Here is a 27,928-nt window from a genome sequence, read left to right as displayed (position 1 = left end):
CCATTTTGTCTTCTATATGTTGTCTTCACCACAAGCTCCTACCAAGCATATCCAGAGATATGGAACCCTTTTCGAACACCCTAATTTGTTGCATGTGAAAGTCCATAGGTTGATCAGTCGAACCTCCCATGCAGACTACCTACATTTTACATGATTTGCCAAATGCTGCACGCCAGTTAAAGCTCAATGTCCTATGCTGTTATTCATTAATTGTAATATTTATCAGTAAATAAACATGAAATGTGTGTGTAGTAATCTCTAAGCGTAAAACCAGGTATAATTGTTGTTTCCTATATCGGTTGACTGTTTGATTTCGAAACACAGTGTTTCCTTGCTGAATATGGAGAAATCAGTGCCATGTGTTCATGTGAAAAGCTTTGCCAGACCAAAATGGTTTAATGCAAGTTGTCAACTTAAAGAGAATATAAGCCACTAAAAAGCAATCTGGTGAAAAACAGGACAATATATTCAAATGTCCCTGACTTCAATAAAGTTTCGTAAATTGTTCCCAGGCAAATTAATGTTGCTGGGCAACAGTAGCCATTACGTTGTCAACTGCTACCCTGGAAGGTTATGTCCAACATCATGACCATCAATGTGCACTGACCAAAAACAGACCTTAAAACGATATTGGTGTCACTGATCCTCATCAAACCAACCAAGGACTCTGATTGCTTGCACATGCTGGTTGGAATCCAAAATTGATTCTGGCATCTCCTGGTAATCGTCTCCCACAAAACGATGTAGTAATCATCAAACACAAGAAACAAGTACTTACAAAAAGAATGATTTATTTTTGTCCAGTATGAAACCGGAGCCACGTAGTGTAATGCAACAGTCGACAAAAGTGAAGCACCAACTGACAAATCGTCAGAATTCCGTCTCAACATTCCACAGATAATACCATATCATAGAGACAAGGTGGTAAATGAAAGGCAATACCAATAAGGAAATTGCAACTGAAATACTACAGTTTGCTACTAAGAACTTGGATTAAAATGGTCCCCTAAGGATTTTGTGGTAGATTGCCAAGACTTTAAAACCTTTTTTGATACCTCACAGAGATGATCCTCAAAATAAATTTCGAATATGACATATGCTACCAAAAGGTAAAACAAGGATACCTTAAAGGAGTTCTATAGTTTATTGATGGGAGTTTGTAGTGAAGTAAACACAGAGCCAAGAGTAAACCTCAAACCTAGGTGTATTGGACACAGCCTGAAGGAACCATAATCCATCAAACCAGCCACAAAGCAACTCACACTGGTGGAACACTGGCCCTCCAGCGAGCCTTGGAACACTACACATTTCTACATTCCACCCATCTGCCCACTACATTACTACACATCCCCTCTCTTTCTACCAACAGAAAAGAAGACCCAAAAACAAAAAAAAACTGACCGTACACACCTCAAGATAACGGAACAGCAGTAGATGTAATAATAAAAATAGGGGACCAGAATAACAATGCAAAATATGATACATTAACGCACCTGTACATAATCTGCACATGATGCTCCTCTCTCCAACTGAGGAACAAGCCTGCTCCTCCCACCAACACTCAAGTTGTCCGGCTCCATGTCTCCACACCTTCCTGAACATCCCTCAGAGCTACTTGTTTACTCATTGTCACTCATCAACATGAAACTGCTGAAATTTTCACCATTGTACAAACCTTTGTCTTTGGCATCTTCACCCTTTTGGAACAAAGCCAGTTTGCGTTGGTTCCACTTGTTACCATGGCCAGTACAATGTACCCCTCATACACTTCTTTCACCTTGTAAGAGCCCCAAAATGTTGACAATCCTCCCAGTTACATAACCATGGTTAACCTTCACCCTATCACCAACCTGTGTAATGCCACCCGACTCACCCCTCAAATCATGCCCTTTGCTTGTTCCTCGCACTTCAACAACCACGCTTGAGTCAATTTGGTTTTTGGCTTCCTTCCCCACACTCTCTAAAAAAGAAACCTTGGTCGCACCACATCATACTATTGACTGAGCTTTCTACATCATTTCCAGCCTGAATCGCAAGGAGGAATGCTCAGTTAACCAAGCAATTGGCCCTTTCTTCCATACCATTTGCCTGGGTGTTCTAAAGTTCCATGCAATGATGTTTCTTGTCACGCTTCACCAAGTATGACCTCCTTTCAGACGAGATGACTTGCATATCATTGTCCGTGACCAGCAACTGTAGAAAACACACCTCAAATAACACTCTATTCAAAACATTAATGATGCATTTAGGTATCACCTTCTTCCTAAATTTGACAATAAGTCACCTAGAAGGACATCCACCATGACCAAAGCATTCTTGCTTTCACCACATAGCTCTTCCATGGATCCAATAAAGTCTATACAAACTGTGCTCCAAGTCTTACTTACATCCACAATATGTCCTGACATGGCTTGCACACCAGTTTTTAGTCTTTTTTTACTTTCCTTGCATATAACGTATTCCTCCACCCCTACTACGTAATCTGATCATCCATCCCTGGCCACCAAACATTCTCTCTCACTCTTTTCTTCATGAAGGTTTAACCTAGGTAACCCTCATGAGCCAGGTAGAAAATTCTCCCCATCATAACTCTGGCAGCACAAACCTGTCCTTTCTTATAATCACAACCCTAGCACTCACAGTCAATTCATCCACAATTTTCACAAACTGTCTCACTGAGGGGCAACCGTGCTTTCCCTACGTCCCCCTTCCACCAGCATCTGTTTCACAACTTTCAAAACACAATCCAACTCCATGCAATCACTCCATTCCTTTGCTGTGAATGCTCCATTCTCACATTCTTCCACATCAGTTAAACATGCCACCAATCCTTCTTGCTCCTTTGCCAACAGATTTTCTTTGCCCACCTCCGACCACTTCAATGACATTTGTGAAAGACAATTGGCCTGAGCATTTCGCCAAATGGGAATATGCTTGACTCAATGTCTATACTCCTGCAACCTGGAAGCTAGTCTTGAAAACCTGGCTGATCCTTTTCCTGACCGTCCAGGTGACAGGACCTTGATCAAAGGTTTGTGATCGGTGCAAATGCAAAACTCCAACCCCTACAAAAACATCTCCACTCCATGCTGCAGTCAATGCCTCCTGCTCTATCACAAAGTAATTACGTACACTCTCAGTCAAAGAGCATGAAGCGAACGCCACATTGTTTGCCACCCCATAATGAAATTGAGACAGGAAGGCACCCAGACTACACTAACTGGCATCCATAGTCAGGATTGTCTTCAGACAAGTGTCAAACGGTTTCAAGATACTCACCTCAATTATTTCCTTTCAAATCCTGTCAAATGATTCCTATTGTCACTCATCCTACACTAACACACACCCTTTCCCCAATAAGTGTCTCAACTCCTCAGTCTTATCAGTACAATTGGTCACAAACTTTGAAAAGCATTCAGTCAGTCCCATAAAAGAGTATAGATGGTCTTTATCTCTATGAGTATGAGCTGATCGTATAGCCTTAAGTAAGTCCTCCTTGGGTTTCACCCCCCCCCCCCCAAGATTATATGGTCAAGGTAAATGTTTGTCTGCACCAAGAACTGGCACTTCTTCCTCCTCAGAGTCAAGCCCACTCCCTGCAGCCTACCCAACACCAACCACATAGAATCATTCTGCTTTTGAACAGTCTTTCCAACCACTAAGATGCCATATGAACACATGGGTTTGTATCCCATTCTAAAAAATGTAGTGAAGCAGACAGAGAGGCGAGAGCAAACCTTAAATGTAGGTTCGTTGGACACAGCCTGGAGGAACCATATCCTCCTCAGCCAGCCGCAAAGCAACTCATACAAGTAGAACACTGGTCCTCCAGCGAACCTTGGAAAACAACACAGTTCTACATTCCACCCACCTGCCAACTACATTGCTACACAATTCTGCATGGTAAAGGAGTTGTGAACACTTTGCTATATTACATAGAAAGGTATTTGGCCATGTTCACACATTCAATGCAAATTTTTTCTCTTGCAGACAGTCCAACTACAAAATTTAACTCATTCAACTTTTGACCACCAGCATAATAGGGGTACACTAGGGTTGATGATATGCATGTATAGGTGTTTGTGGAGTGCCCAACTATCTATGGAACAATGTAGTGTTGAACAAGTTCAGGAGTCATGGCGTACAATTGATGATTGTTTACAATGAAACACAATGCATGAGAATGGTGAATCCAATCATGTGGGGGTAGTGTTCTCTCAGATTGTCAGTCTTCAGCCTATTTCTAAATTGCAGAAAGGTTGCATCAGTTCAGATATTGATGGGGTTGGCGCTCCATATATTTGAAATGCATAAGGGGAATGATTGCCCTACTGTTTTTTATTTCTTGCAGTTTTTTATTTCTAGTCTGGGAATGTTCTTGCTTCTGGTGTTGCACTACACACCTGAGAGAGTTAAGTTCCCTGCTAGGTATGTAGAGGCTCTGGTTTTAGAGACCGTGTATGTGATGCCCTGTATCCTGAAGATGAAGAGGGCTTTGAAGAAAGACCAGGTTGAAGTGATATGTTGGAACTTTATAAACGGCCTATAATCAGACTGCTGACACTTGTTGGATGCCTTCCAGGAGCACCATTAAGGTATTAATGGACTGTGCAGTAAGGTGTTGTCTTCAACTAGGGGCAAGAGAACTGAGGCTTGTACTGTCATTCTGAAATAGGTTTCTGGTAGGCAGGCTTCAATTTTCTTCATGCAAAAGAGTAGGTAACATGCTGTCTTGTTTTTCTTAGCAATTTGTTCTTTGTAGGAGAGGTCTGTGTCAAGGGTGAAACCAAACTTTTTTTTTTTTTGAGACAGCAGTTGAAGGATGAACCCAAGCTCCTTTCAGTGATGCATTTTTAATTCTGTGATTTTTTTGTTACTATTGGGGAATGGCAGTAATTCTGTCTTGATCCTAACTGAGTTTTAGGTAGGTGCAGGACATCCAATTCTAAATCAGATTGAAGCAGGTATTGAGCCAATTGTTGTGTGTCATCAGTGTATTACTGGACCTTGGTGCTGTTTTTAATAAGTAGTGCTCAAAGGGATCTAATGCAGAGGTGGAAAATTATGAGGCCACAATGAATACCTGGAGGTAGATTTCAGCTGGGATTTTGAGGTACCTATCCAGACGAATTGGTGGCTGATGGTGCAGTAGGATATGAACTTCTGCAGAACCATATCATAGAAGTCATTGTTTACAGCAAGCTGATTATTTCATGGTGGTCAGCTATGTCAAAAGTTGCAGAGAGGTCAAATAGGATCAAGAGGCAGGAGTCATTCCTGTTGGCTATCAGGAAGTCACAGACTTTGTGAAGGGTGTACATCTCTGTGGTGCAGCAAGACCCAGATCCAGCTTGGTGTATTTATCATGGTAATGAAAAGAGACTGTTGGGTTGGAGGGTGATGGAGTTCTAACTGATTAGGCCTTCTGGGACACAGTTGGCTCTTTAAGCAGGGGAGAATTTATTATTTTTTCAGAGTGTTGCTCATCTGAAGAAGCTGATGGCGATCTTGAGGAGTTTATGGACATCTCCATGGAGGGGTTTCACAATGGATGATGGTAGAATGGCATATTTTGAAGGGGTGGCTTTAAGACAGCTGAGGATATTAGTGGGTTCAGTGTTTGAGAGGAGGTTTAAGGAAGTTGACTTTGAGTAAAGAGGTGGGAGGACTGGAAGGAGTATGATTGCCTGTTTCATGGTTGGTATTGATTTTTACATGTTTCCAGTGAAGACGTTATTGATAGCATGACATTTGTCAATCGAATGATTGATGAGTCGGTCTAGCATGGCATTGAAGGAGTGCCTAAATACCCTCAAGAGGGGGTTACATCTGTTGTTTGCGTTGGTATTGGTGGCTTTATATATGGTGACTGACTGTGGTGATTAGGAATATGAATGTACATCGGAATGTTTTGTGGAATGTTTTGTAGGCTTTGATCCATTTCCACTATCTTTCTTGACTTTGGATGGAACCATTAATCTTTGAGAGGGTTTGTGAATACCATGGTATGGATACTTTGGGTAATTCCCTGATCGTGTTTTGAGTGGTGCTTTCAGGCCTATCTGGTTTTTCGGCACTGTCGTATATGCCAAGAAACACATTGGCATCTGATGTAGGCTGAAGGGATTTGGAAAGCCTGATGATTCAATGGTTCGATGAAAGAGAGGTAAGTCTGTGTTTATCTTTGTAGTTGAACTTGGAGCCTTGATGTGCCATGATGGATGAAAGTAAGGGATGGCACGATGATCTGTCCCATTCAGCAGTATCAGACCTCACACTGGACAGATACAGGTTGAATTATTTTGATTATACTAGATGTGGGCAAGTTGGTAGCCATTAAATTGTACAATTCCAGAACACAACCTCATGGCATCACCCATGCTTCCATTCTTTTCAAAATATATGCATCCTTGTGTCCCTCTTTTAAATTCTCATCATCTTAATTTTTTTTAAGTACGTAAATATCATTCAGATACTACTGCAAATTAAGAGGGACGCATATCTAATGGTGAATTCTTTTGGTCCACCTTAATACAGGTAAGCAGTTTAATGTCCAGAAAGAGGCAAAAGAAAGTGAGATTATCATCAATGGTGACTTGTAATTTCACCACAATTCTGTTTTGTGGTCAGCCACATTGGATCCATGCCTAGCGCCGACTCTGCCAACAAGTGTGGGTGTCACAGCAGGCCATGGAGTGCCATGGGATACACAACAGGCATGAATGACACCTTTCTTCCAGTGAGAATATTGAAACAGTACTTATCTCAGCTTCCAAAGGTTCCTATATTCAACTGCAGCAGGTATATAGTGTCAAAGGCTGTCTGGTTTTTAAAAACATTGGTTACTCAGAGCACATTGCTACAACTCTACAAATGTTTAGCAGTACCTTACCTGAAACAATTCAAATTTGTATGTATTGCCTATAAGGCTTTCCATAGAGTAGCCCCTAACTTCATAGCTGAAAATACAAGCATTTTGTCTCAAACTTTACCTTACATTCACAGATTCTGGCAATCTTTAGTTTGTACCGGTCTTTGGAGGAACTAGACTATGCAGAACTGATTATTCTAGTGGGTGTCAGTCCTGAAAAATGTCATTCTAAAGTCACTTTGTAACATGACTTACGACAGTCACTTTAGGACTGTTGAAGGACCAAAGTAAAAAAAGTAACTTGGACCATATGTGAAATGCAAACAAGAAGAGACGCTGTACTATCACCACAACATTCGATATACAGAGATACAGGTCCTTGCACTGCTCCTGCTGTGAAATGCCAATAAAAACATACAGCATTCCACTCTGCATAGCTGTTTAGGTCCATGGCTGCACACCAGAGATGGGTTCTTGTTCACATTTATGCACTGACAATGTTAATTCCCCCTGTAGTATCACTGCTTAAGAGATGATCAGGGATCTGGCTGTGATAGATTGACTTGAGTGTCACAGTCCATCTAGTGACTCTGTCCAGTATCAGAACTAAAGAGAGAATCACGGAACCCGGGAGTGATAGATTAACTTGATTGCCAAAGTCGGCATGATGAATCAGAAATATACAAAACTGTTGTAACCCCACATTCCAGTGCAGTTTTTGTACCGTAGACTCCAATTCTCCCTTTTCAAACCACCCCTATAAGAACATTTCAGAGATCTGCTTTTTGTGCATTATTTCACCAACTGGACAGGTCTTGGGGGTGCAAATGTGAATTCAACATCTGTTATGAATATTGCAAAACCTGTCCAGGCTATGTGTGGTGAATCTATGTGTCGTTGGTATATACAGGAGAAAGTACTTATGTTTATTACAAATTTAGGTTCCAGGTTGAAGGCACTGTTATTATCATTAGTTAAATGCTAATCAATTCAAGAGAGAACCTGAAAAGGTGCTGCTAGGATTGCCATGCTTCACTAATTCACACTCGGGGAAACATTCTGAAGAAAAGTACAATATAAGTACATTAATTGTGAATATAATTACCGAATGAATCTTGTGCATCCAACCGCGCATTGTGCTTAAGGAGAACTTTTGTTATTTCTTCATTTCCAACACATGCCGCAAACGACAGTGGAAACTCCCCTGTTTTAAATAAAAGAAACATTATTTATCAGACTGGAAACTAAATGTAATAATACATTTCCACATTTTTCAACATATACATAAACATACGGCCATAATTTTCACTTTCTTTTAAAAATGTTTTAAAGTATCTTTAAACATCTGTAAATTATACCAATTTAGGTAAGGTATAATTGGGTCTTCACCCTCAATTTCAAAGTCAAACGCATATGGCAACCAAATAACTAATCTCAAATGGCCCAATGCAGGGTACAAAAACCTTATAAGGAAAGTTAGACGGACCAATGCAAAATAGGAAATACTTTCTCTAATGGTAAAAAGGATATAACACACACACGTGTAATCCAGTTAAAGGCAGTAAAAGACAAGCACAAATTCAGTTGCAGGGTAAAAAGGGGGAGGCAACATACGCATTAAGCATTAAGGGGGGAGGAGTGTTCCCTGCGTGGGGAAAAGGATAATTATGTAAATGTGCAATTCCACTGGATTTACTCATAGATGGCTTCCACCAAGTGGTGTATGTGTATGAGTAAATGCTGTAAATTGTTCTACTCTTGGCAATCATTGCTTGCTGTACATTATTTCCTAAATTATCTTAGGAATCTTTGTGTAACCATAATTCACATACTTGATGAAATAGTCATTTTTGCAATTCACAAAACATGCTTTTTACATTTGTAAATGTATTTACTCACACATTATATTGCATCAATATAATGTTGGATTACTTGATTTTAAATATGTTCTGAGGGATAGGGAAATGGCTTTTTTTCGGAATGCCTTGGAAATTTGGTGTTTTAGGGTATTCACAAACTTTTGATTGCCACTTTATTTTTCCTTTTGAAATTTACCACTGTCAAGGGGAGGAGAAACTCCTATTGAAGCTGTGATTGTGAAACTATCTCCACAAAAATGATTGGGTCTAGGGCAAGGGTCTTTCGGAGGAAGAACATATTCAACCCACAAAATAATAATAAGAATTATGAGAATAATATTACTTTCTGGTAAGTCTAATTACTCGGAGTCCTGTTCTTCCTCACCACAGTCCAAACCAAGTTGTGTTTTGACTCGGCCAGAAGACATAGGTTGAATGTCAAAGCCCTAACTGAGTGATTTAAACCCTGGAATATACTAATTTTTACCCTAATTCAGCTCCACACACAGAGAACCTCAATAAAAGGGCCACAAACTGTAGTAACCTCCTGTACAAACAAAACAATTGATCCTGTGTCCCCTCCCCTTTGGGAAATGAGAGCAGGAAAGAAGGGGCTATGACAAGGATGACCAGGATCAGAGTAATGAAGCTAACCAATAAGTAAGCAGGTAATTACCTCTTCGTCCATCATCCTAGTCCTTTCATAGTGAAGATGTACCCAACCATCATAAAGGAAACACAGGATAAAGACACGAAAATAGCAGAAGCGAACTGATGCAACGCCAGTGTCATTTTAGTTAAACAAAGAAAGACAGATTTAAGGGGCCAGAGACACCAAACTTCTAGAGATGCCCCCTGAAACGTTTCCAGTAAGTAGACATTTTCTAATGGACCAGTCCTGAACCAAACCTGGAAGACTTGCCCCTGTAGCCTGCTATGAGTTTCCATTTAAGATCTGGCCATTACATGACATTCAATGAGAGATTAAAATGGCAGTGTTCTTATGAACGTAAGCTATTTAAAATAGAAAAATACAGTCTCTTTGAACATCTAATGGCTGAAAAAATATGAAGGCCAAAATCTGGGAATGGTGAAAGTCTGAGGGGAGCTTGAGAAGAAACTATCTAAAACCATAGAGAGTTCCAAGAAAGGACCGGGTAATAAACTACCAGCAGATGGAAGGAAAGGCCTCCTCAGAAGCCAAGGGAGCCACTAAAGACAAGTATAGTTCTCAAACTTCGTGGATAGCGGTGCACTGGCTTCACAAATTAAATGTAGCTGGACCTAAAAATAATCTATGTCTAAGAAATTTTATAACCTTACCCAGAACATATATCTCAGGATTCAAAATGTGCCCAATGGTGAATATAAACTGTGAGGGTACATGGCCACATAGTTTACTGAATAGAAAGAGGGACTTCCCTAGAATATGCTTGAGCATTAAAGTGGAGGATTATGGAAGGAAAAGAAACATTTCAGGATAAGGATAGAGTTGAAATTTCCATAGACCAATTACAAATATTGCAATTCGTGGAACCACAATCCCTGAGGCTACATGAGGCTCCATCCCTGGAAGGTAGACTTCTGACAAGACTGAAGAAAATTTAGTGCAAAGAGCTTAGACCCTATGAAACATAAGTGAAAAAGAAGGGAGCACATTCAAATGTAACAACTATGAGGAACCAATGCCCTCAGCTGAAGCACAAAGCCAAATAAAGGACATGGAGATGTCAATCAGTTTTTATAAAGCACAACTACTCACCAGTGGGGGTCTCAAGGCACTGGTGATGGGTCTGGGCCTAACTCGAAGAGCAATGTCTTGAGGTTCTTCCTGAAAATGGTGAGTGATGGGCCTTGTCTGAGGTGCGTGGGCAGGTTGTTCCAGCTCTTAGCTGCGAGGTAGGCAAAAGATCTTCCCCCAGCTGTGGTTTTCCAGATGCGTGGGATGGTGGCTAGCGCCTGTTGGGCAGAGCGGAGGGGTCTGGCAGGGTTATGGAATGAGATGCAATGGTTTAGGTAGGCCGGTCTGTTGTTGTGTGTTGTTCTGAAGGGCATTGTAGGTGTGGGTGAGTAATTTGAAGTTGATTCGCTTCTCCACTGGAAGCCATTGGAGGATGCTCAGGTTTTGGGAGATGTGTTCCTGGCAGGGGAGGTTCAGGACGAGTCTGGCGGCGGTGTTTTGGATGAGTTGTAGTTTCCTGATGTTCTTTGTTGTGGTGTCGGCGTAGAGTGCATTGCCGTAGTCGAGCTTGCTTGTGACTAGAGCGTGGGTGATTATCTTGCAGCAGTCGATAGGGATCCATTTGAAGATTCTGTGGAGTTGGCAGAGAGAGTGCCAGCAGGAAGAGGTGACTGCTTTTACCTGTCGGGTCATTGATAGGGAAGAGTCGAGGATGATTCCTAGGTTGCGGGCGTGATCAGTCAGAGTAGGCAGTGCGCTGAGCGATGTGGGCCACCAGGAAGTGTCCCAGGCTGAAGTGGAGTTTCTGAGGATGATCAGCTCGGTCTTGTCTGAGTTCAGCTTGAGGCAGGTTTCCCTTATCCGGGCGGCTATGGCTTTCATCCCAGTGGGAAAGTTCCTCTTAGCTTTGTCCGGGTCTTCAGTGAGGGATATGATGAGTTGTGTGTCATCGTGTATGACACAATGTTCTCTCCAGGGTCTATGACGATGCCTGCAAGGGGTGTCATGTATATGTTAAATGGCGTTGGGCTCAGGAAGTATCCCTGAGGGACTCTGCAGCTGACTTCTGTTGGTTTGGATATGAAGGGTGGGAGCCTGACTCTCTGTGTTCCTCTGGTGAGGAAGGATTGCATCCATTGCAAGTCTTTTCTGCGGATTCCTGCATCATGGAATATGGTGCATAAGGTCCTGTGGGAAACTGTGTCAAAGGCTGCTGAGAGGTCGAGGAGTATGAGTGCTGCGGTGTGGTCGAGGAGTGTGAGGATGTCATCGGTGGCTGCAAGAAGAGCTGCCTCCATGCTGTGGTTGCTGTGGAAGCCAGACAGAGGTATCCAGAGAGTAGTTGTCCCCAAGGAATTGTCGCAGCTGTGAGTTTATGGGTTTTTTCCAGGACTTTGGCTGGGTAGGGTAGCAGCGAGATGGGCCAGAAATTCTTGAGCTCTAATGGGTCGGCTGTGGGTTTCTTCAACAGGGGCAGACTTCGACGTGTTTCCAATCTTCGGGGAAGGTAGCTGTTTTGATAGAACAGTTCAGCATCATGCAGTGTTCGGGGGTGATGGATGCACTGGCTCTGTTGTAAATGTGGTGAGGACAGGAGTCTGTGGGAGCTCTGGAGTGAATGCTGTTCATGATGATTTCAGTCTCTTCGGTGGTGAGAGTGGACCAGCTGTGGATGGTTTTGGTGGGTTCTGGGGGGCTGGGTTGGTCCTAGGTTCTGATGTTGGGTGGATTCTGCGGGAGAAAGTTGTCATAGATGTCCTTAATCTTGCGGTGGAAGAAAGTGGCTAATTTGTTGCAGAGGTCTTGCAACGGGGGATGTTGGTGGCTTCAGAGGGAGGATTGGTGAATTTGTTGATTACCATGAAGGGTTCTCTCGTGTTGTGTGGGGAGGTGTTGATGCGTTCACGGAGTGAGGCTTTTTTTGCGTTCTTGATTTGTTGGTGACCCAGGGCAGTGAACTTCTCCTGGGTCGTGCCTCTCTCTGGACTTGGTAGCTGGGTGTCTCCACCTAGCAGACAACTACTGCGAGGCATGTTGCTCCTTCTCGGCAAGCAGTCAGGCAGTCTCTCAGCCCACAGCTCTCTAGTCAAATGGGAAGATATCCCCCCACCTCCAGGCATGTCTTTCCACTCTATAACAGCAGCTCTCCAAGTACTCCGTGAGCACCCATCTCCTTTGTCAGTGAAGAGGCTTGGAATTAGGACACAGAGGGTAATGTTTTGGTCATACATTTTAATATATGATTTGGAGTTAGGGGATGCCTTTTATCCATGGCATTAATTGGGGGGGGGGGTCATCCTATTATATGATAGTTCCCTGAGAAGATAGTCCAGCCATTAGGTAATATTCTTTAACTATAGAATGAAATTAATCTGCAAAATTAGAGTAGAAATATCATCTTGGCAAGAACCATGGTAAATATTGGACATTTCACTCCCTAGCATTACCTGGAAAGCACCTTACAGGCCGACCCATGTAAAGGACGCCTTTCAGGTTACTTTCTCTTATACTGCTGAAAGAAATAATCCTCATCAGATGGAGGACTTGGGCACAAGGTATGATCCAAAATGCTAGGGCATCGTTGTCAAATCAGCCCCTGGATCTTGTATTTCTTCAGTGTCTCGATCTGAATCAGGCAGTTCAGCCCCCTATGTCAGAGGGTTCGAACACATGAGCATTCAAAGGGTCAGTGACAGCTTAATCAATAAACTACTTAAATAAATTTACCGGAAAGAACTTCTGGGAGGACCTGCAGCATCCTGTTCAAGGCTGAAGACTCAGGCCCAAGAACAATGCTTCCGTTTCTAAGGATTTTCTTTGTCTACACTATATTACACTTAGAATACAAAATGCTCATCAAACAGCTTAAAGTGACAAACAAATGGATTCTCTGTCGGTTTCTTTAGGGCACAAATATTTCATCTCCCGCACATGCTGCAAGAAGGTCACCATCTTCAGTTCAGGGATACGCAGCAGTCTTGTCTAATCTAGGAGAGTCATTTATGAAGACTGTAAAGCTGCCCCTCCCCCACTCCTCGGGGAAGGGAGTGCATAAATCTTCCCAGGAGCACAAAAAGGGCGTGGTCCCATTTTATCAGGTTCTCAGATAAATGGCTGAGATAGTGAACAAGGAAATACGGCAGTTTTCAAACCAATCAGCTAGTGATTGGCATAATCTGTTTTAAGAGGTGACACACCCTGATTTGTTGATACTGGGACAAGGAAGACGGACAAAGAGGTAATATGTTGCACACCTTGCAAAATCACCCAAGTAAAACTCTTTACACTTAAGCTACAATTGTTGCAGTGAATCTATGAGAATTTCAGAAAGTAACGAACTGTCCCCTAAAGTGGATGTAAACCTAGGGGTGTGAATCGGACCCGGAGTATGTAAATAAATCATATATCAAGAGGTATAATGAAGGCCCCTCCAGGATAATTTATTTAACAGAAGAAACAAATTCACATTTCTAAATGTGCTACACCCTCGTCCCATCTAAGTCACATGGTGGCAAAAAGGGCGTTAGACAGGGAACACCTGTGTGACTGTCTGTCTTTAGGTATGAACACAAAACAATGATTGAGTCGGTGGTGTTTATGTGAGGTGTGCCTAAAGTGTTTTGGTAAGTTTCCAAAAGGTGACTTTCAAGAACTGTATTTCTAACAGTAGGTAGCTTTTCTTGGAGATTAGCAATTCAGTGAAATACAAGGTGGCCAGGTGGCCAGGAACAACCCAGCTGTTTGAAGTAATAACAATTTAAAAAGTACACAAACAGCAGGTTCCTCAGTGGCACTTGTTCAAGTATTCAACTGCCGGGCCTATGGAAAATCAAGTGAGTGCACAACATTGCATTAGCACTGAAACACAACAGGGCATGATTGCGCCATATGTGGACTCAGGGATAAGGTTATACCTTATTTTAGCACCCATGCATGTACTCACTTGAAGGACATAAGAGGGTTGGAAAAAAGGATTACTAGTAGATAAAGGATCTGATTTAAAATGTAGTGGCAATGGAATCCTCATATTTCTGGAGGAAAAGGTAAATCCGGAAGAGAAAACACCACTAAAAAGTCTAGGACGGCTAGTTGATATCTTGCAGTTCTCTGCAGGCAAGATAGATTAATGAGTTAAGCTCTCATTGTTAACCTGCAGATCCGAACCGGCAGGTAATTGTATCAGTGCCACTGGTACCTCTATATATTTACTAAATAGTTCCCCTCAGACAAGTTTTTTTTTTTTAATGGGGTTCACTGAGAGCAGCGGTTCTCGCCCTGGGTCCACAACTCCTACTCAGGGGTCTGCAACTATTTAGAAAATTAAATTATATTAGCAGGTTCAATATATATCTAATATATCTAATATAATATTTATAAATATACGTAAAATAGCAACATTGAAAAAATGTTAATGTTCTGTAAAAGGTGAAGGAATTTGAAACTAGAGGCTAAAAATTAATTTGTTGTCTTTATCTCGGTTTGTAGTAGCAGTTAATGTGCAGTAAACAGAATCTTGTATGGGCAATTGGTGGCCTCAACTGAAGCACTGGTATGCACCACAAAAAAGAGAGCAAGCGTTGCAAAAGTGATATGCAACTGTCCAGCATATCCCTTTGTCTTTTAGAAATAAAGACATTCTTAAAAAGTTCCAACCGTCTCATCAAATCTAAATTGTGATTCTTCTACAGCTTTTAATTGTGAATCAAATACAATATTTAGTAATTTGTGCATCTCTTTGATGAACACTTCTTTCTATATTTTTTTCAATTATTTTGAGGTTCAAGTTGTAGAAAATGCTTCAGCTAAGGTCCCGCGCTTTCAGTAGTGGTTCAATGGGGGTGCATAAAAATCAATGCAATCAACCTCTGATTCAGAGGTTAAAGCTCTATCCGGAGACTAGTATTGCAATACATATGTAAACCCAAGGAGTCAATAACCAAAGCAACATTCTAGTATGCCTATTACTGGTTATTTTTAGTGATGCAAGGCTGTCAAAATAGCACTACATTTTTTTTCTCTAACCTGGATTGCCTCTTTAAGTATCGCCTAATTAAATGGCCAGTACGTTGTCAAAAAAATACAATAAACACTATCATCTTTACCTGTTTTACTAATTTACAGCACACATAACTGAATTATTACAGCTTTGTTCATGCACCCCTATTCAGCCTATCTTTTGTAGCCAATTTAAGTTACTTTGGCCCATGGAGATAAATACATTTCTAAAATGTAAAGACGCTTCAAGGGAAATGTGGGGCACCAATGTTTAGAATCACGTACTCTTTTTAATCGACAAAACTATTTTCCTGTAGTTATGTACCGTGAAACCCCATTATACAATCTGAAGGGTACTCAACAGTCCTGACCATCATTATTTTTTATATCCTCTCATGTAACGTATTTATATTTTAAGATACAGACCCCATAGGTGGCGTCCATATCCTACTCTACATTTCTTCCAACTTTGGCACCGAAAAATAGGGCGCATTTGAATGTTAGAGGAAATACCTTTGATTTCAGGAGGAAGACCTGTATCCACAGAGGAATTTAATAATCGTATTCACTACAATGTGCTATCGCTGTGGTGGAGCAAATTCCACCGGTGAGCTGGCATCTCCTCAGAATGTTATACTTCCTACAGAATTTGGAGGTCTGTCAATTACCATCCATTTTTAAACCAGGTGTATAGCTGTACAATTTCGAACTTTACCTCCTGCATACTGTCCTGTTTACAGACTCAGATTCTAACCACACAAATTATCAGCAATGCAGACACTATGTTCAGTCCGCCCCAGCTTCTACTCTGGGAGTTCGAACAAGCACGATTTATTGTCAAACTGAAACTGCCAAAATCCTTCACAACTAGCCCAAACCTTTCTGGTATTAGGTGCAAATCCACCTTAATAAAATCACTAAACCAATCCCATTCACATTGTTATCTATGCTCTTAGTTTAATCAATAATAAAAAAAGTCACCTAATCAACTATCATTATACAAAGTGCCTTAATGGGCAGTAGGAGAGCAGATGGAAACTTCATTGCAGTCAACTCAAAAATCCAATCCCAGTTCACTGAGAATTCACGAAATATACACCAATAACCCATTCATCCTTTTTGTTTTTAATACGCCCCACCCAGCAAGGTATTTTTTTTGTAAAAACAAGTTCAGATCTTGAAATTTATTTTTTCACAATATTCCGTTACTAACTTTTTGGATTTTTGGGAACTGTTATTGTGTTATCTAAGGCTAAATTTAAGAATTCACATTGCAACCTCAATCTGTTATTTTTAATTAAAATAAATAGCTTTAAATTTGCCTTCATCAGGCGTTAAATAGGAGTTCAATGCTTAACTTTAGTCCTTCTGACAATCATTTGATTCTTCTCTGCCCTTCTAATTTACTTCAGTGTTTTAATGACTAGGTTAATGAGTTATAATCATTTCCTGGTAATTCTGTAGGATAATTTGTTACTTTACTGTTTGAACTACATCATACATTGGAGACATCAGTCTCAAAGTTTCAGCTTCAATTAAATAAACACATAAAAGGGGATATTTATAAATGCATGTCCACCTGAAGGCCTCATGATCTGCGACTGTCCTGTCCCAAACTATGAAGTCTCAGACTATAAAGTTCTGAAGAAGGTGGGTCTTGAGGGTCCTCCATTGGAGCAATAATTCACAATAAACCAAAGAGAGAGAGAGAGGTAAGTGATTTCACAACTGAGAGCCAGACGTTATATGGTCCTCCATCCCGTTAGAGTGCTCCAGTGTTTAGAGACCATGAACATAAATAAAGCTCTTCGGAGTAAAGCGTGAGCATCTAGCGGGGTTTCCGCCTATGAAAGCATAGATGAGAAAGGCATAAGACCATAAACTCAATGTGCTGGGCCAGATACAGACAGTGCAAACTCTGGCTGCCTTTACAGAGATACAAACAAATTTCTACGTGTTGAGAACAAGTTACCGAAAGGTACCATTGTTTTGAAGCAAATGCTACCTATGCACTCTTTATGAATTGGCTGGAGTTTCTTACAAGGATAGGCAAGGGGTCAGAAAATCTGAATCAGGGTGTATTCTCACACTAATTTCAGATTATTCTAAGGTTTCCCTCGCTGCACCCCAGTATGGAATAACTGCTCAGACTGGTAGATACTGATTTTACCGATTTAGGCAAAACAACGCTGATATGTTCCACCTGCCCTGAGGAGGGGCAATCGGTCTGCAGCAGAGTTCGTGTTGAAGTGGGAGGGCCAGTGAGGTGGGCAAGGCTGCGGGGCACGTTTGTGCCTGTAAAGGGGAATCACTTACTATTCCCGCAGGCGTTGCAGGGATTCGAGGGGGCTGGACTGGACTGATGGACGACTGTCACTGCTACAGAAATGGCAAAAACAGGACCGGTATTTTCGCACCCCAAATTACTGGGTAGAGAGTTTGTGAGCCCAACAACTCCGGGCCTGGAAAAACTGTAATGGCAATTTTAGGAATTATATCCACAGTTATTACTCTAGGTAAAATGCCACAACTTTAAATGAGGACCTTAGTGTTTTATTTTCGGCGATATTTCATAAATTTCGCACTTAGGCCCATATTTATACTTTTTTAGCGCTGCATTTGCGTCTTTTTTTACCCAAAAGCGGCGCAAATTTACAAAATACAATTGTATTTTGTAAGTTTGCGCCGCTATAAAACTATACATATGGGCCTTAGTGCCGAGAAGCAGCAGATCTACACTGTCACCGACATTTTATTGCAGAAGGAACTTCTCAAGCATGAGAGGTGTTCACATGATGGAGTACAGGACTCAGAATGAAACCAGAATACGGAAACCAGTATGTGGTAGGAAGAGTAGTGAGAAAAAAATTAGACAGTGATACACAATACACTTTGAAGTTGTTTTAAATAACATGTATGCACGTTACACTTAGTGTGAAACGTCATATGATAAAGCAAGTTATGTAGAATCAGACAACTTTGGTCAAGTGTCACAGTCAGGACTAGAACCCAGATCTCGGTTTGTAAGTTTAGCAACATAGCTACTAGACTGTATTGTTTTTACTTCAAGGCCTCAGACTGAAATTCACACGTTTCAGCATAGGATGTGGCTTCCATCTATATTTAAAAGTGGTCAAGATAATAGAAAGAGCTACTTCAAGGGGAAATAATGTACATTTATATAGGTGGCTTACTATTTTTGTAGCCAATGTCACAGAATACTCCTGAAGTTAATGGCTATACCAACAAAGAGGGCTAACTTGAGACTCCTATTCAAAACTGGCAATTCGGAAATTGAAGGGGGCAGGAGAGGACTGGCAATACCAGACGCAGACACTGGCAAGAAACACTGAGGTGCCTCAACACAGACTAAGGCTACCACCATAAAAACTACTGTGTCCCCTCATCGTTCTTGATTTCCTGGTCCTAGAGTCAACACAACACCTAGAGCTAGATCTTTGTGTATCTTCATGTCAGATAACATCCCATCATGACTGAAAGTCAGACATGTAATTCGTTTTTTTAGGGGAGTAGGTGGGGAGACCTACACGTTCTTATTGTTTATTTGTTACTCACATATTTTCTAATAATTGCAATTCAGTGCAGAAGCCTCCCTTGCATGTTCAGTGGCCTGTTTCTGTCCCCATCCTGCACACCTCACCACGGCAGCTGTATACCTCTTCACCATTATACAAGGTGATGACGTCATTACTTGCTCCACTTCCTAACCTGGTGAGTATATGTTGTTCCGTCAGGTCACCCATGATGTGTTACAGCTCCACCCACACATTCTCAGTCTTCTCTTAATCACAATCAAGGTATTTTTTACACTGGACTCTACTGTCCCTGACACACAACACTACTTTACGCCCTGTTCAGATGGATACATTTGATCCAGTTCCATCAAAAAATTGATTTCTCCTATTCAGTGACTGAGACAAACCTCACTGTGTACACTGGTTCACTGTTGTTTCTGTCATATTAGCAACACATAATGGGAACTTGGATTACATCACCAGCTCTTGGAGAAGTTAAATCCACCTGCTGCAGCTTAGACCTTCCTGCCAGGATCTGTAACATGGACTGGACATCCTGTGGCAATAAATCTTGGGGTGACCTCAAACTATGCACGCCCAGGTAACAGTTGAAGGTAGTGTACAATGTGAGGGGCACGTGAGTGTTGCAGCAGCATGACACTCGTCACGAGGTGGGCAAGCAGGGCACATTGTAGCAAACAAGAGGCGAGACTGAGTACTTGATAAGGTGGTGGGTTCTTAGAGGAGGAGACAAGAACTCCTGCTGAGCAGCGGTAGCAGTTCACCTGTTGCCCTGAGTGGCAGCAGGAGTAGTTTTCTATTGCTGCAAAAGCCCGATAAAGAGGCCCCTTTTAAAAAAAAAAAAACTTTGTCAGTTTTGCACTGTGTGAACTTGAAAAGTGTAAACAAAAAATGGATGCACGAAGATGTGAATTGCAGCTTCAAAACATACCTACACCAACAATTCCCTGTAGAAATGGAGAAACGAGTCACAGTAGTGTCAAAATAAAAAAAACAGAGCAAAGTTGCAGTACTTTCTTATTTTCCCTCCAGCTCCCCATGCTTACCTCCATTGCCATAAATGGGATCACCCCATACAAGACTTTAATTGGAAGTCTCTATACCACGTGTCAAACCTTAAAGTGCATCTGATCTAGACACCTAAATGTGGTTAGATGAGGCACACTTTATATGTGTAGCCCTTAGAAACATTTACATTATGCAGGCATGAATAATGTCATCAACAGACTACACAAATATGTGCTACTGAGGGAATACAGTACAACATATGAATAAAGGTCTTACCATAATAGCATACACTTTCTTTTCCGGGCATAAAACATGTACCACATGCCTGTGCATGGACATCAGCACCACGGTCTAGTAATTTATTCACAGTTTCTATATCATGCTTCAGGATAGCAATATGGAGGGCAGTTTCACCTAGAACATATTAACATGTTTCGTTAGTTCCATCAAGACATGCAGTCTGCATGTTACAAGTACACATTAAGAACACAAGAACGTATAATGATGGAATGCCTCAGGTTGCACATCAAGCAGATCAGAAACCTCAATTGTTTTCCATGTTGCATTATCTATCGGTCTGAGGGATTTGTAGAGTGCAACAGTTACTCATTGAGCGTCCTTGCGCTGGCTAGAAGACTAGCCCACTTACTGACTTGCAATCAAAAGGCGATCCCAAACAGCCAGGTCTTAAAGACATGCTTGAAAACTGGAATTTCAATGTGACACGGAGATGCTGCAGGTGAGCGTTCCAATCCCAGCAGCCAGCTAGGAGGGCAGGTGACACCCCACGTCTTCCTTCTGAACTGTGCGAGCACCACTAACAAGGAACTGGAGGAACAGGGTGATCTGGTAGTGTTGGTAAGGGGTAATTAGACAGGTACTGAATACCAGGGTGATAGGAAGCTCTATGTGTCAGAATAGGTACTTTAAACCTAACTTGTTTCTTGACAGGAAGCCATTCTAGTTCTTTGAAGAACTGTTGGATGTGGACTCCCTTAGAGACTTTCAACAGAAGCTGAGCCTCGGCATTCTGAAACAGCTGTAGTTCCTTCAGGAGATAAGCTGGGAAACCCAAGAAAGAGAATTTGATAGTCTAGCCATGAGGCTATCAGGATCTGAATCACTTTTTTATGCTGACGTAAATGCAGAAGGTAGAGGAACTTTTTTAGACTTTTTAGGAGTCCAAAGCAGGACCCTACTACACTGGCCACCGGTGGGGGGGGAAGGTGGCAGAGGTATCACATTACACCCCCAGATCACGAGCTACAGTGGCAGGGGCCGGTGGATGCAGAACACCCTTTGGCCATATTTCATGTCCCAGCTGGGACCCATAGATCAGAATTTCCATTTTACTGGCATTGTATTGCATGCTGCTGGAGCACATCCATTGAATCACTGCTGAACTGCATGCCTTAAAAAGGTTCAGAGCATTAGGGGCATTTTTATCTAGTGTGAGGAGCATATGCTTGTCATTGACACACAAAACTATTTGTACATAGTAAAATTCTAAAAGGGTCGCCAGTTTGGTCAAATAGACGTTGAAGTGTTGGACTCAATGCAGACCCATGACTGACCCCAAAGCCAAAAGATTTAGGTTTCAAGAAATATGGGGCCATCCATACAGATTGATTGCTACCAACCAACAAGGAACAGAACCAGGCCAACGCAGGGCCTCAGATACCAAGGTCACTGAGATGTTGGTAAAGTATGGGGTGTGAGACGGTGTCAAAAGCTGCAGATAGGTCAACAACGATCAGGGTCATCGGCTTCCCCTGATCCACCAGTAGCTTAATGGTGTCTGCAACTTTCAACAGATCATTTTCGGTAGTGAAGCCGGGGTGAAAGCCTGACTAGGAGGGGTGTAACAGCTTTTACTGCTCTAGAAAACCTGAGAATTGGTGGTTAATAAGCTTTTCTAAAATCTTGTAAAAGGCCAGCGGCAATGAGATTGGTCTGAAATTAGAAAGGTCAGATTTGTTTGCTGATGATTTTTTTATGAGAAAAATCAATTTAGCCTGCTTTCAAAAGCTGGAGACTGCGGCCTTCTGAATGGACAAGTTTAAAAGCCGATTTAAGCAGGGGTTGATTGCTGCACAGTTGGAAACAAGTATGTGAGGTCATGGGTCATCTGCAGACTCAGATTTGCATGCTCTAAGGGTGTGAGCAGACTCCTCCAGAAAAATTGGAGCGAATCTGCATGGAGTGGGAGCGGGTTGTTCGCTAATGGCCATGAAATCCGAGTTCAGGGAACGTAGAGAGTCTGCAATCGTTTTTATTTTGGCATCAACTTTTTAAGTTTAACAGTTGAATACATGTTGGAAATGGCCCTTCTGCAGGGTTATCCCCAGACTTTTTGCCTTCCTCCTTCTCTTTTTCTGACCTAATTTATGCTGGTTTCTAGACTCTGCGCACTTTACCATTGCTAACCAGTGCTAAAGTGCATATGCTCTCTCCCTTTAAACGTGGTAACATTGGATCATACCCAATTGGACTACTTAATTTACCTATAAGTCCCTAGTAATGTGCACTGTATGTGCCTAGGGCCTGTAGATTAAATGCTACTAGTGGGCCTTCAGCACTGGTTGTGCCACCCACTTAAGTAGCCGCTTCCCCTTGTCTCAGGACTGCCATTGAAAGGCCTGTGTGTGCAGTTTCACTGCCACTTCGAATTGGCATTTAAAAGTACTTGCCAAACCTAAAACTCCCCTTTTTCTACATATAAGTCACCCCTAATGTGTGCCCTAGGCAACCCCTAGAGCAGGGTGCTGTGTGGGTAAAAGGCAGGACATGTACTTGTGTAGTTTATATGTCCTGGTAGTGTAAAACTCCTAAATTCGTTTTGACACTACTGTGAGGCCTGCTCCCTTCTTAGGCTAACATTTCGGGCTGCCCTCATACATTGTTGAGGTGGCAGCTGCTGATCTGAAAGGAGCAGGAAGGTCATATTTAGTATGGCTAGAATGGTAATACAAAATCCCATCTTGTCTGGCTGACAAAGTGCTCTCCAAGGGCTTGGATAGAGCTTGCCTCCTGTTCCCTGAAGTCTCAGGACCAAAAATACTTTTTTTTTCATTTGGACTCCTCGTGCGCCGAAACATTCGACGAAAAGCTCGCTCCGCGGTGAGAAAATCGCTGCACTCCGACGCTGCCTGACGCGACGCCTACAGGGCGACCAGAACTTCGATGCACGGCCTCGCATGGACAACGCCGCTCGGCTTCCAGAGAGAAAATCGCCGCGACGCCTGCCATGAGAAAGAAAATTTCCCGCACAGCCTCCCGGAACGATGTGCAGCCGGATAACAAGCCGAGGAATCCACGCACAGACCCTGGGACATCTGGTAATCCTGCAAACCATAGAAGGAGTCGGCCCGCGTGCCGGAAAATGACGCACGTCTTCCCCAAGTGAAAAATAACGACGCAAGTCCGTGTGTGAAGGGGCGAAACCGATGCACACACCATTTTTCTTCCCGCAGAACGACGCACGTCTCCCCGTGTGAAAAATAACGACGCAAGTCTGTGTGTGAAGGGGCGAAACTGACGAACACACCATTTTTACATGCATCTCCTCCTCTGTGGCCCACTGCGGAGATTTTCCACTCCAAACCAGGTAGTTTGTGCTTGAAAGACTTTGTTTGCTTTTTACAAACTTAAGACACTTTATATCACTTTTCAGTGATATTTCCACAAATTCTTATTGCATCTTTTATTGTGTTGATATACAAATATCCAGAGAAATATTCTATATTTTTCTAAACACTGTGTGGTGTATTTTTGTGGTGCTATATGGTGTTATTGTATTATTTATTGAACAAATACTTTACACATTGCTTTCTAAGTTAAGCCTGACTGCTCGTGCCAAGCTACCAGAGGGTGGACACAGGATAATTTGGATTGTGTGTGACTTACCCTGACTAGAGTGAGTGTTCTTGCTTGGACAGAGGATAACCTGACTGCCAACCAAAAACCCAATTTCTAACAATACACAACTCAGAAGAGGCCATTAATGCCTGAAGCAGGGCATCAGGGTGAGTAAATGTTTTGACGATTTTGAATACCTCACCCGGTTTGTTATGGGAGGTATCAATCTGAGTAAAACATCTGACTGGGCTTTCCTAATTGTCTGGTGGTATTTAATTAAGGCATTCTTATAGATTATTTTATACTCAGGGAGCTAATGTCCACTCCATCTTCTTTCTAATTTTTTGCATTGCTCTTTGAGCTCCTCGTTGAACTAGGGCACAGACTGTCGCTTGACCGTGGAAGTAGCCTCCCTAGGTTTAATGGGAGCAAGTGTATTGCCATCTGTATAAGTCAGGCGTTGACCAGCAGGGCATCTATATGTATGTCCCTACTCATGTGTGGAGAGTGCTTACTCAGGGAGAGGCTAAACTCCGAGGGAGAGACTGTGGCCCAGTTTCTACAAGATTGGGGAGACAGATTCTGCCTCCATGAAGGCCATGATCCACCCTCCAATAGAAGTATATAAGAATTTGGTTGGACTATTCATGGGATTTGATGCCTGACACCATAACCTGGCCATTAGAGAAAAGGGTGTTTAAGATACAGCAAGCTACATGGGTGGGCAGGGTCCTGAATTGTTGCATGTCCCACAAGGACATGCTTTCCAATAGAAGGTGATCATGAGATTCGGAGAGTCAATCCACATTTATATCGAGGTCCCCTAAAACAATGAAAGTGGAGTATTTTAGCATTTGTTTAGACATGAACTCATCAAGGGAGGATAGGAATTCACCCGCATGACCTGGGGAGGGTGATAGACCAAAGCTCCAGCTTTGTTAGCAGAACGTGTGAGGCAAAAACCCATTGATCCAGACCCCTGAAGCTTCTTCAAAAGTAACACAGTTAAGAGAGTGTTTGTAAACATTAGCAATGCCACCCCCTATTTTGCCCACTGTCCGAGTGTAACATAGAATACCCGGCAGGGACGACTAAGGCGACATCTGGATGTCAGGTTTCCATAGCCCAATTCTCTCTACCTATTTGAATGCCCCTTTTAAATATACTGTGGGTAATCAGATGGGGTGTGGGCCAGTTCTTCCCAGCGACAAAAGTCTTGAATCTATAGAAAGTTGAAAACCCACTAGATGTCTTTAAGTTATTTCAATTCAGATACAGTCCTTTTTACATGATCCAATAGTCTGGAGTTCCTGAACGATTTGTTGCTTATAGTAAATAAAGGTCGTAGAATATATGTAATGAAAAGATTGAGAGCCTTTATTGATCTTGATTACAGTAAAAAAACAATTAGATATTTTTAGATGAAAGGACTGACAGCCAACACGTGTTTCGCCCCCTTATGGAGAGTTCACCTGGGGCTTTTTCAAGGCTAACATATGTTAACATAATAGCTTCAATATGTATGAACAATTATTGATGGATTATTATATTCAGTATATTTGAATCCGAAGGAATCAGAAGATAGAATTTCAGTTTAGGGATTAAATCCCACGCCGCAACATCTGGGGCTGAGCTATTGGGCATCCATGTTTCAGCAATGAAGACAATATCGAACTTGTCCTCACTCTGTATGTCGTGAATGTGCAGGGCATTATTGAAGTAATCTGTGTGTGCTGTATCTGATTTTATCTCACTATACTGACTTCCCTGTTACTGATCAGCTGGACAACACCAGTTTCATTTAGGGTACCAAAGTGCGGATGAGATGTAGTATTACCCGCCAGACCAATCTCAGCACAGGATTTCTTTGCACATGATGTCCCAGGGCAGGACATCATGTAGCAGGATATTCTGAGGGAATGTGCTGAAACCCCTCAGGACAGGATTTGAAGGGATGAGTGACGAATACACCCTGTCTAAAGGTAGCAGGAACAGTGGACAGTAGACTGCTGCTGAGCTCTGCCGGAGAGGTCCTTTTCAGCAGCAGGAATAGTTTCCTGCTGCTAGAAAGGATGGCTGAACCGACACTCCTATTTTTTCCTTTGTGAAGCTGGCAAGTTTTTTTTAGTTTTTTTTAATAATTGTGTATGAGCGAGTCACAGTACTTTGCAAATGCGCACGCTCCTGGTAACACACTAACATTGTTCCTCTCTAGCTCTTGATGCCAGCTTTTACTTTTTATGTAATGTAATGAAAGCGCAGCATGGTTATGTTTAGGCATGATATGTTGAGAGAGTGGACAGAGATAGTTTGCATGTCATTTGTCATCTTGCCAACAGATGGCGTGATGGGCAAGAATAAGCACAATTAAATTGGGCGCTAGGCAGGAGGCAGAAGGCCGTCTTTACATTCAGATGCTCATGTGGCATTTACTGCTTTGTGAAATGCGGCTGAATAAGGCAGTCAGGAGGGCTGTTTTGTGATACTATAAATTGGTATTTTTGACCCATTCCCCATTATAGGAGGTGGTGATAACCAGTGCTTGAAATAGAAAAATAAAAGTGCAGGTACTCTGGCCCGTATTTATACTCCGTTTGCGCCGAATTTGCGTAGTTTTTTTCGACGCAAATTCGGCGCAAAACTAACGCCATATTTATACTTTGGCGTTAGACGCGTCTAGCGCCAAAGTATTGGCAAATAGCGTAATTTTTTTGCGTGAACGCCTTCCTTGCGTTAATGAGATGCAAGGAAGGCGTTCCCGTCGAAAAAAATGACGGCGACGCAAATGCGTCGTATTTATACTCCCGGGCAAAAATCACGCCCGGGAGTTGGCGGGTCAAAAAAACCCGCATTTGCACCACTATTTAACGCCTGGGTCAGGGTAGGCGTTAAGGGGCCTGTGGGCTCAAAATGAGCCCACAGGTGCCCTCCCCTGCCCCCAGGGACCCCCCCTGCCACCCCTGCCCACCCCAGGAGGACACCCAAGGATGGAGGGACCCACCCCAGGGACATTCAGGTAAGTATTATTTTTTATATTTTTTTACTTTTTTTTGGGTGGCATAGGGGGGCCTTAATTGTGCCCCCCTACATGCCACTATGCCCAATGACCATGCCCAGGGGACACAAGTCCCCTGGGCATGGCCATTGGGCAAGGGGGCATGACTCCTGTCTTTACTAAGACAGGAGTCATGAAATGGCGTCTGGGCGTCGTAAAAAAATGGCGCAAATCGGGTTGAGGCGATTTTTTTGCCTCAACCTGACTTGCCCCATTTTAAGACGCCCTAACGTCATTTTTTCCCAACGCCGGCGCTGCCTGGTCTACGTGGTTTTTTTCCACGCAAACCAGGCAGCGCCGATCTGCATGCGCCGGCTAACGCCATTCCATAAATCCGGCGCCCGCATGGTGCTTCAGAATGGCGTTAGACGGCGCTAAATTTTTTGACGCTAAACTGCGTTAGCGCAGTTTAGCGTCAAAAAGTATAAATATGGGCCTCTGTATCAGAGTACCTGCTTGTTTCTGAGAACTGCCGGTACTCTCCAATTAAAAGTATTACGTTTTTCTTGAGAAAAGCAGGTACTCTCCCTCTCAAAATTAAAAAAAAAGGCCCGGGACTCAGTACCAGCCCATTTAAAGCACTGGTGATAACTGCAGCCAGAGTAACTCAACAGCAACTATTGGTGCAGCCTCTATTGACGACTAGGCATGTCATAGTTCTTTCTCATTTTAAGCCAGTATGACATCATTAAGACACAAATACTTTGTGCCCGATTCGCAAAGGTTTTGCTGCGACTCCCTCCTGTAGTTTTTCAGGCAAAAACGTTAGTGCATGCTGCACACTTTTATTTTATCAGTGTACACATTCGTGTTGCGGTTGGTGAAAGGAAGAGGTTAACAATTACAAACAATATTGTAAATCACTGAGGGAATACAACAATTCGGTAACTAATGCAAAGTTAAAAAAAAGTTGTTGCCTATGTTAGAATATGAGCTATTGACAATAACGACTGAACACCGCGAAATGATAGATCTCTTCAGACTTTGTTCTTGTGAATTACATTAGAAAAAATTAAATGACTACAGGAGAAATACGTACGTTTA

The 27,928-nt window shown here is 42.3% G+C and overlaps 1 protein-coding gene across 1 annotated transcript in view; it reads right to left on the bottom strand.

The window, feature by feature from the left end:
• Window positions 1-27,928, bottom strand: part of LOC138265472 (transient receptor potential cation channel subfamily V member 6-like) — a 223,294-nt gene that overhangs the window by 126,580 nt on the left and 68,786 nt on the right. Inside the window, exons 6-7 of the mRNA XM_069213212.1 lie at window positions 20,248-20,385; window positions 7,977-8,075 (exon numbers count right to left, since the gene is read on the bottom strand). Of these exons, the coding sequence (XP_069069313.1) occupies window positions 7,977-8,075; window positions 20,248-20,385 (237 nt within the window). The remainder of the gene's footprint in view (window positions 1-7,976; window positions 8,076-20,247; window positions 20,386-27,928) is intronic.

The sequence above is a fragment of the Pleurodeles waltl genome, chromosome 11, assembly GCF_031143425.1.
Source record: "Pleurodeles waltl isolate 20211129_DDA chromosome 11, aPleWal1.hap1.20221129, whole genome shotgun sequence".
NCBI lineage: Eukaryota > Metazoa > Chordata > Amphibia > Caudata > Salamandridae > Pleurodeles > Pleurodeles waltl.
This window is presented reverse-complemented; position numbering and strand designations above follow the sequence as displayed.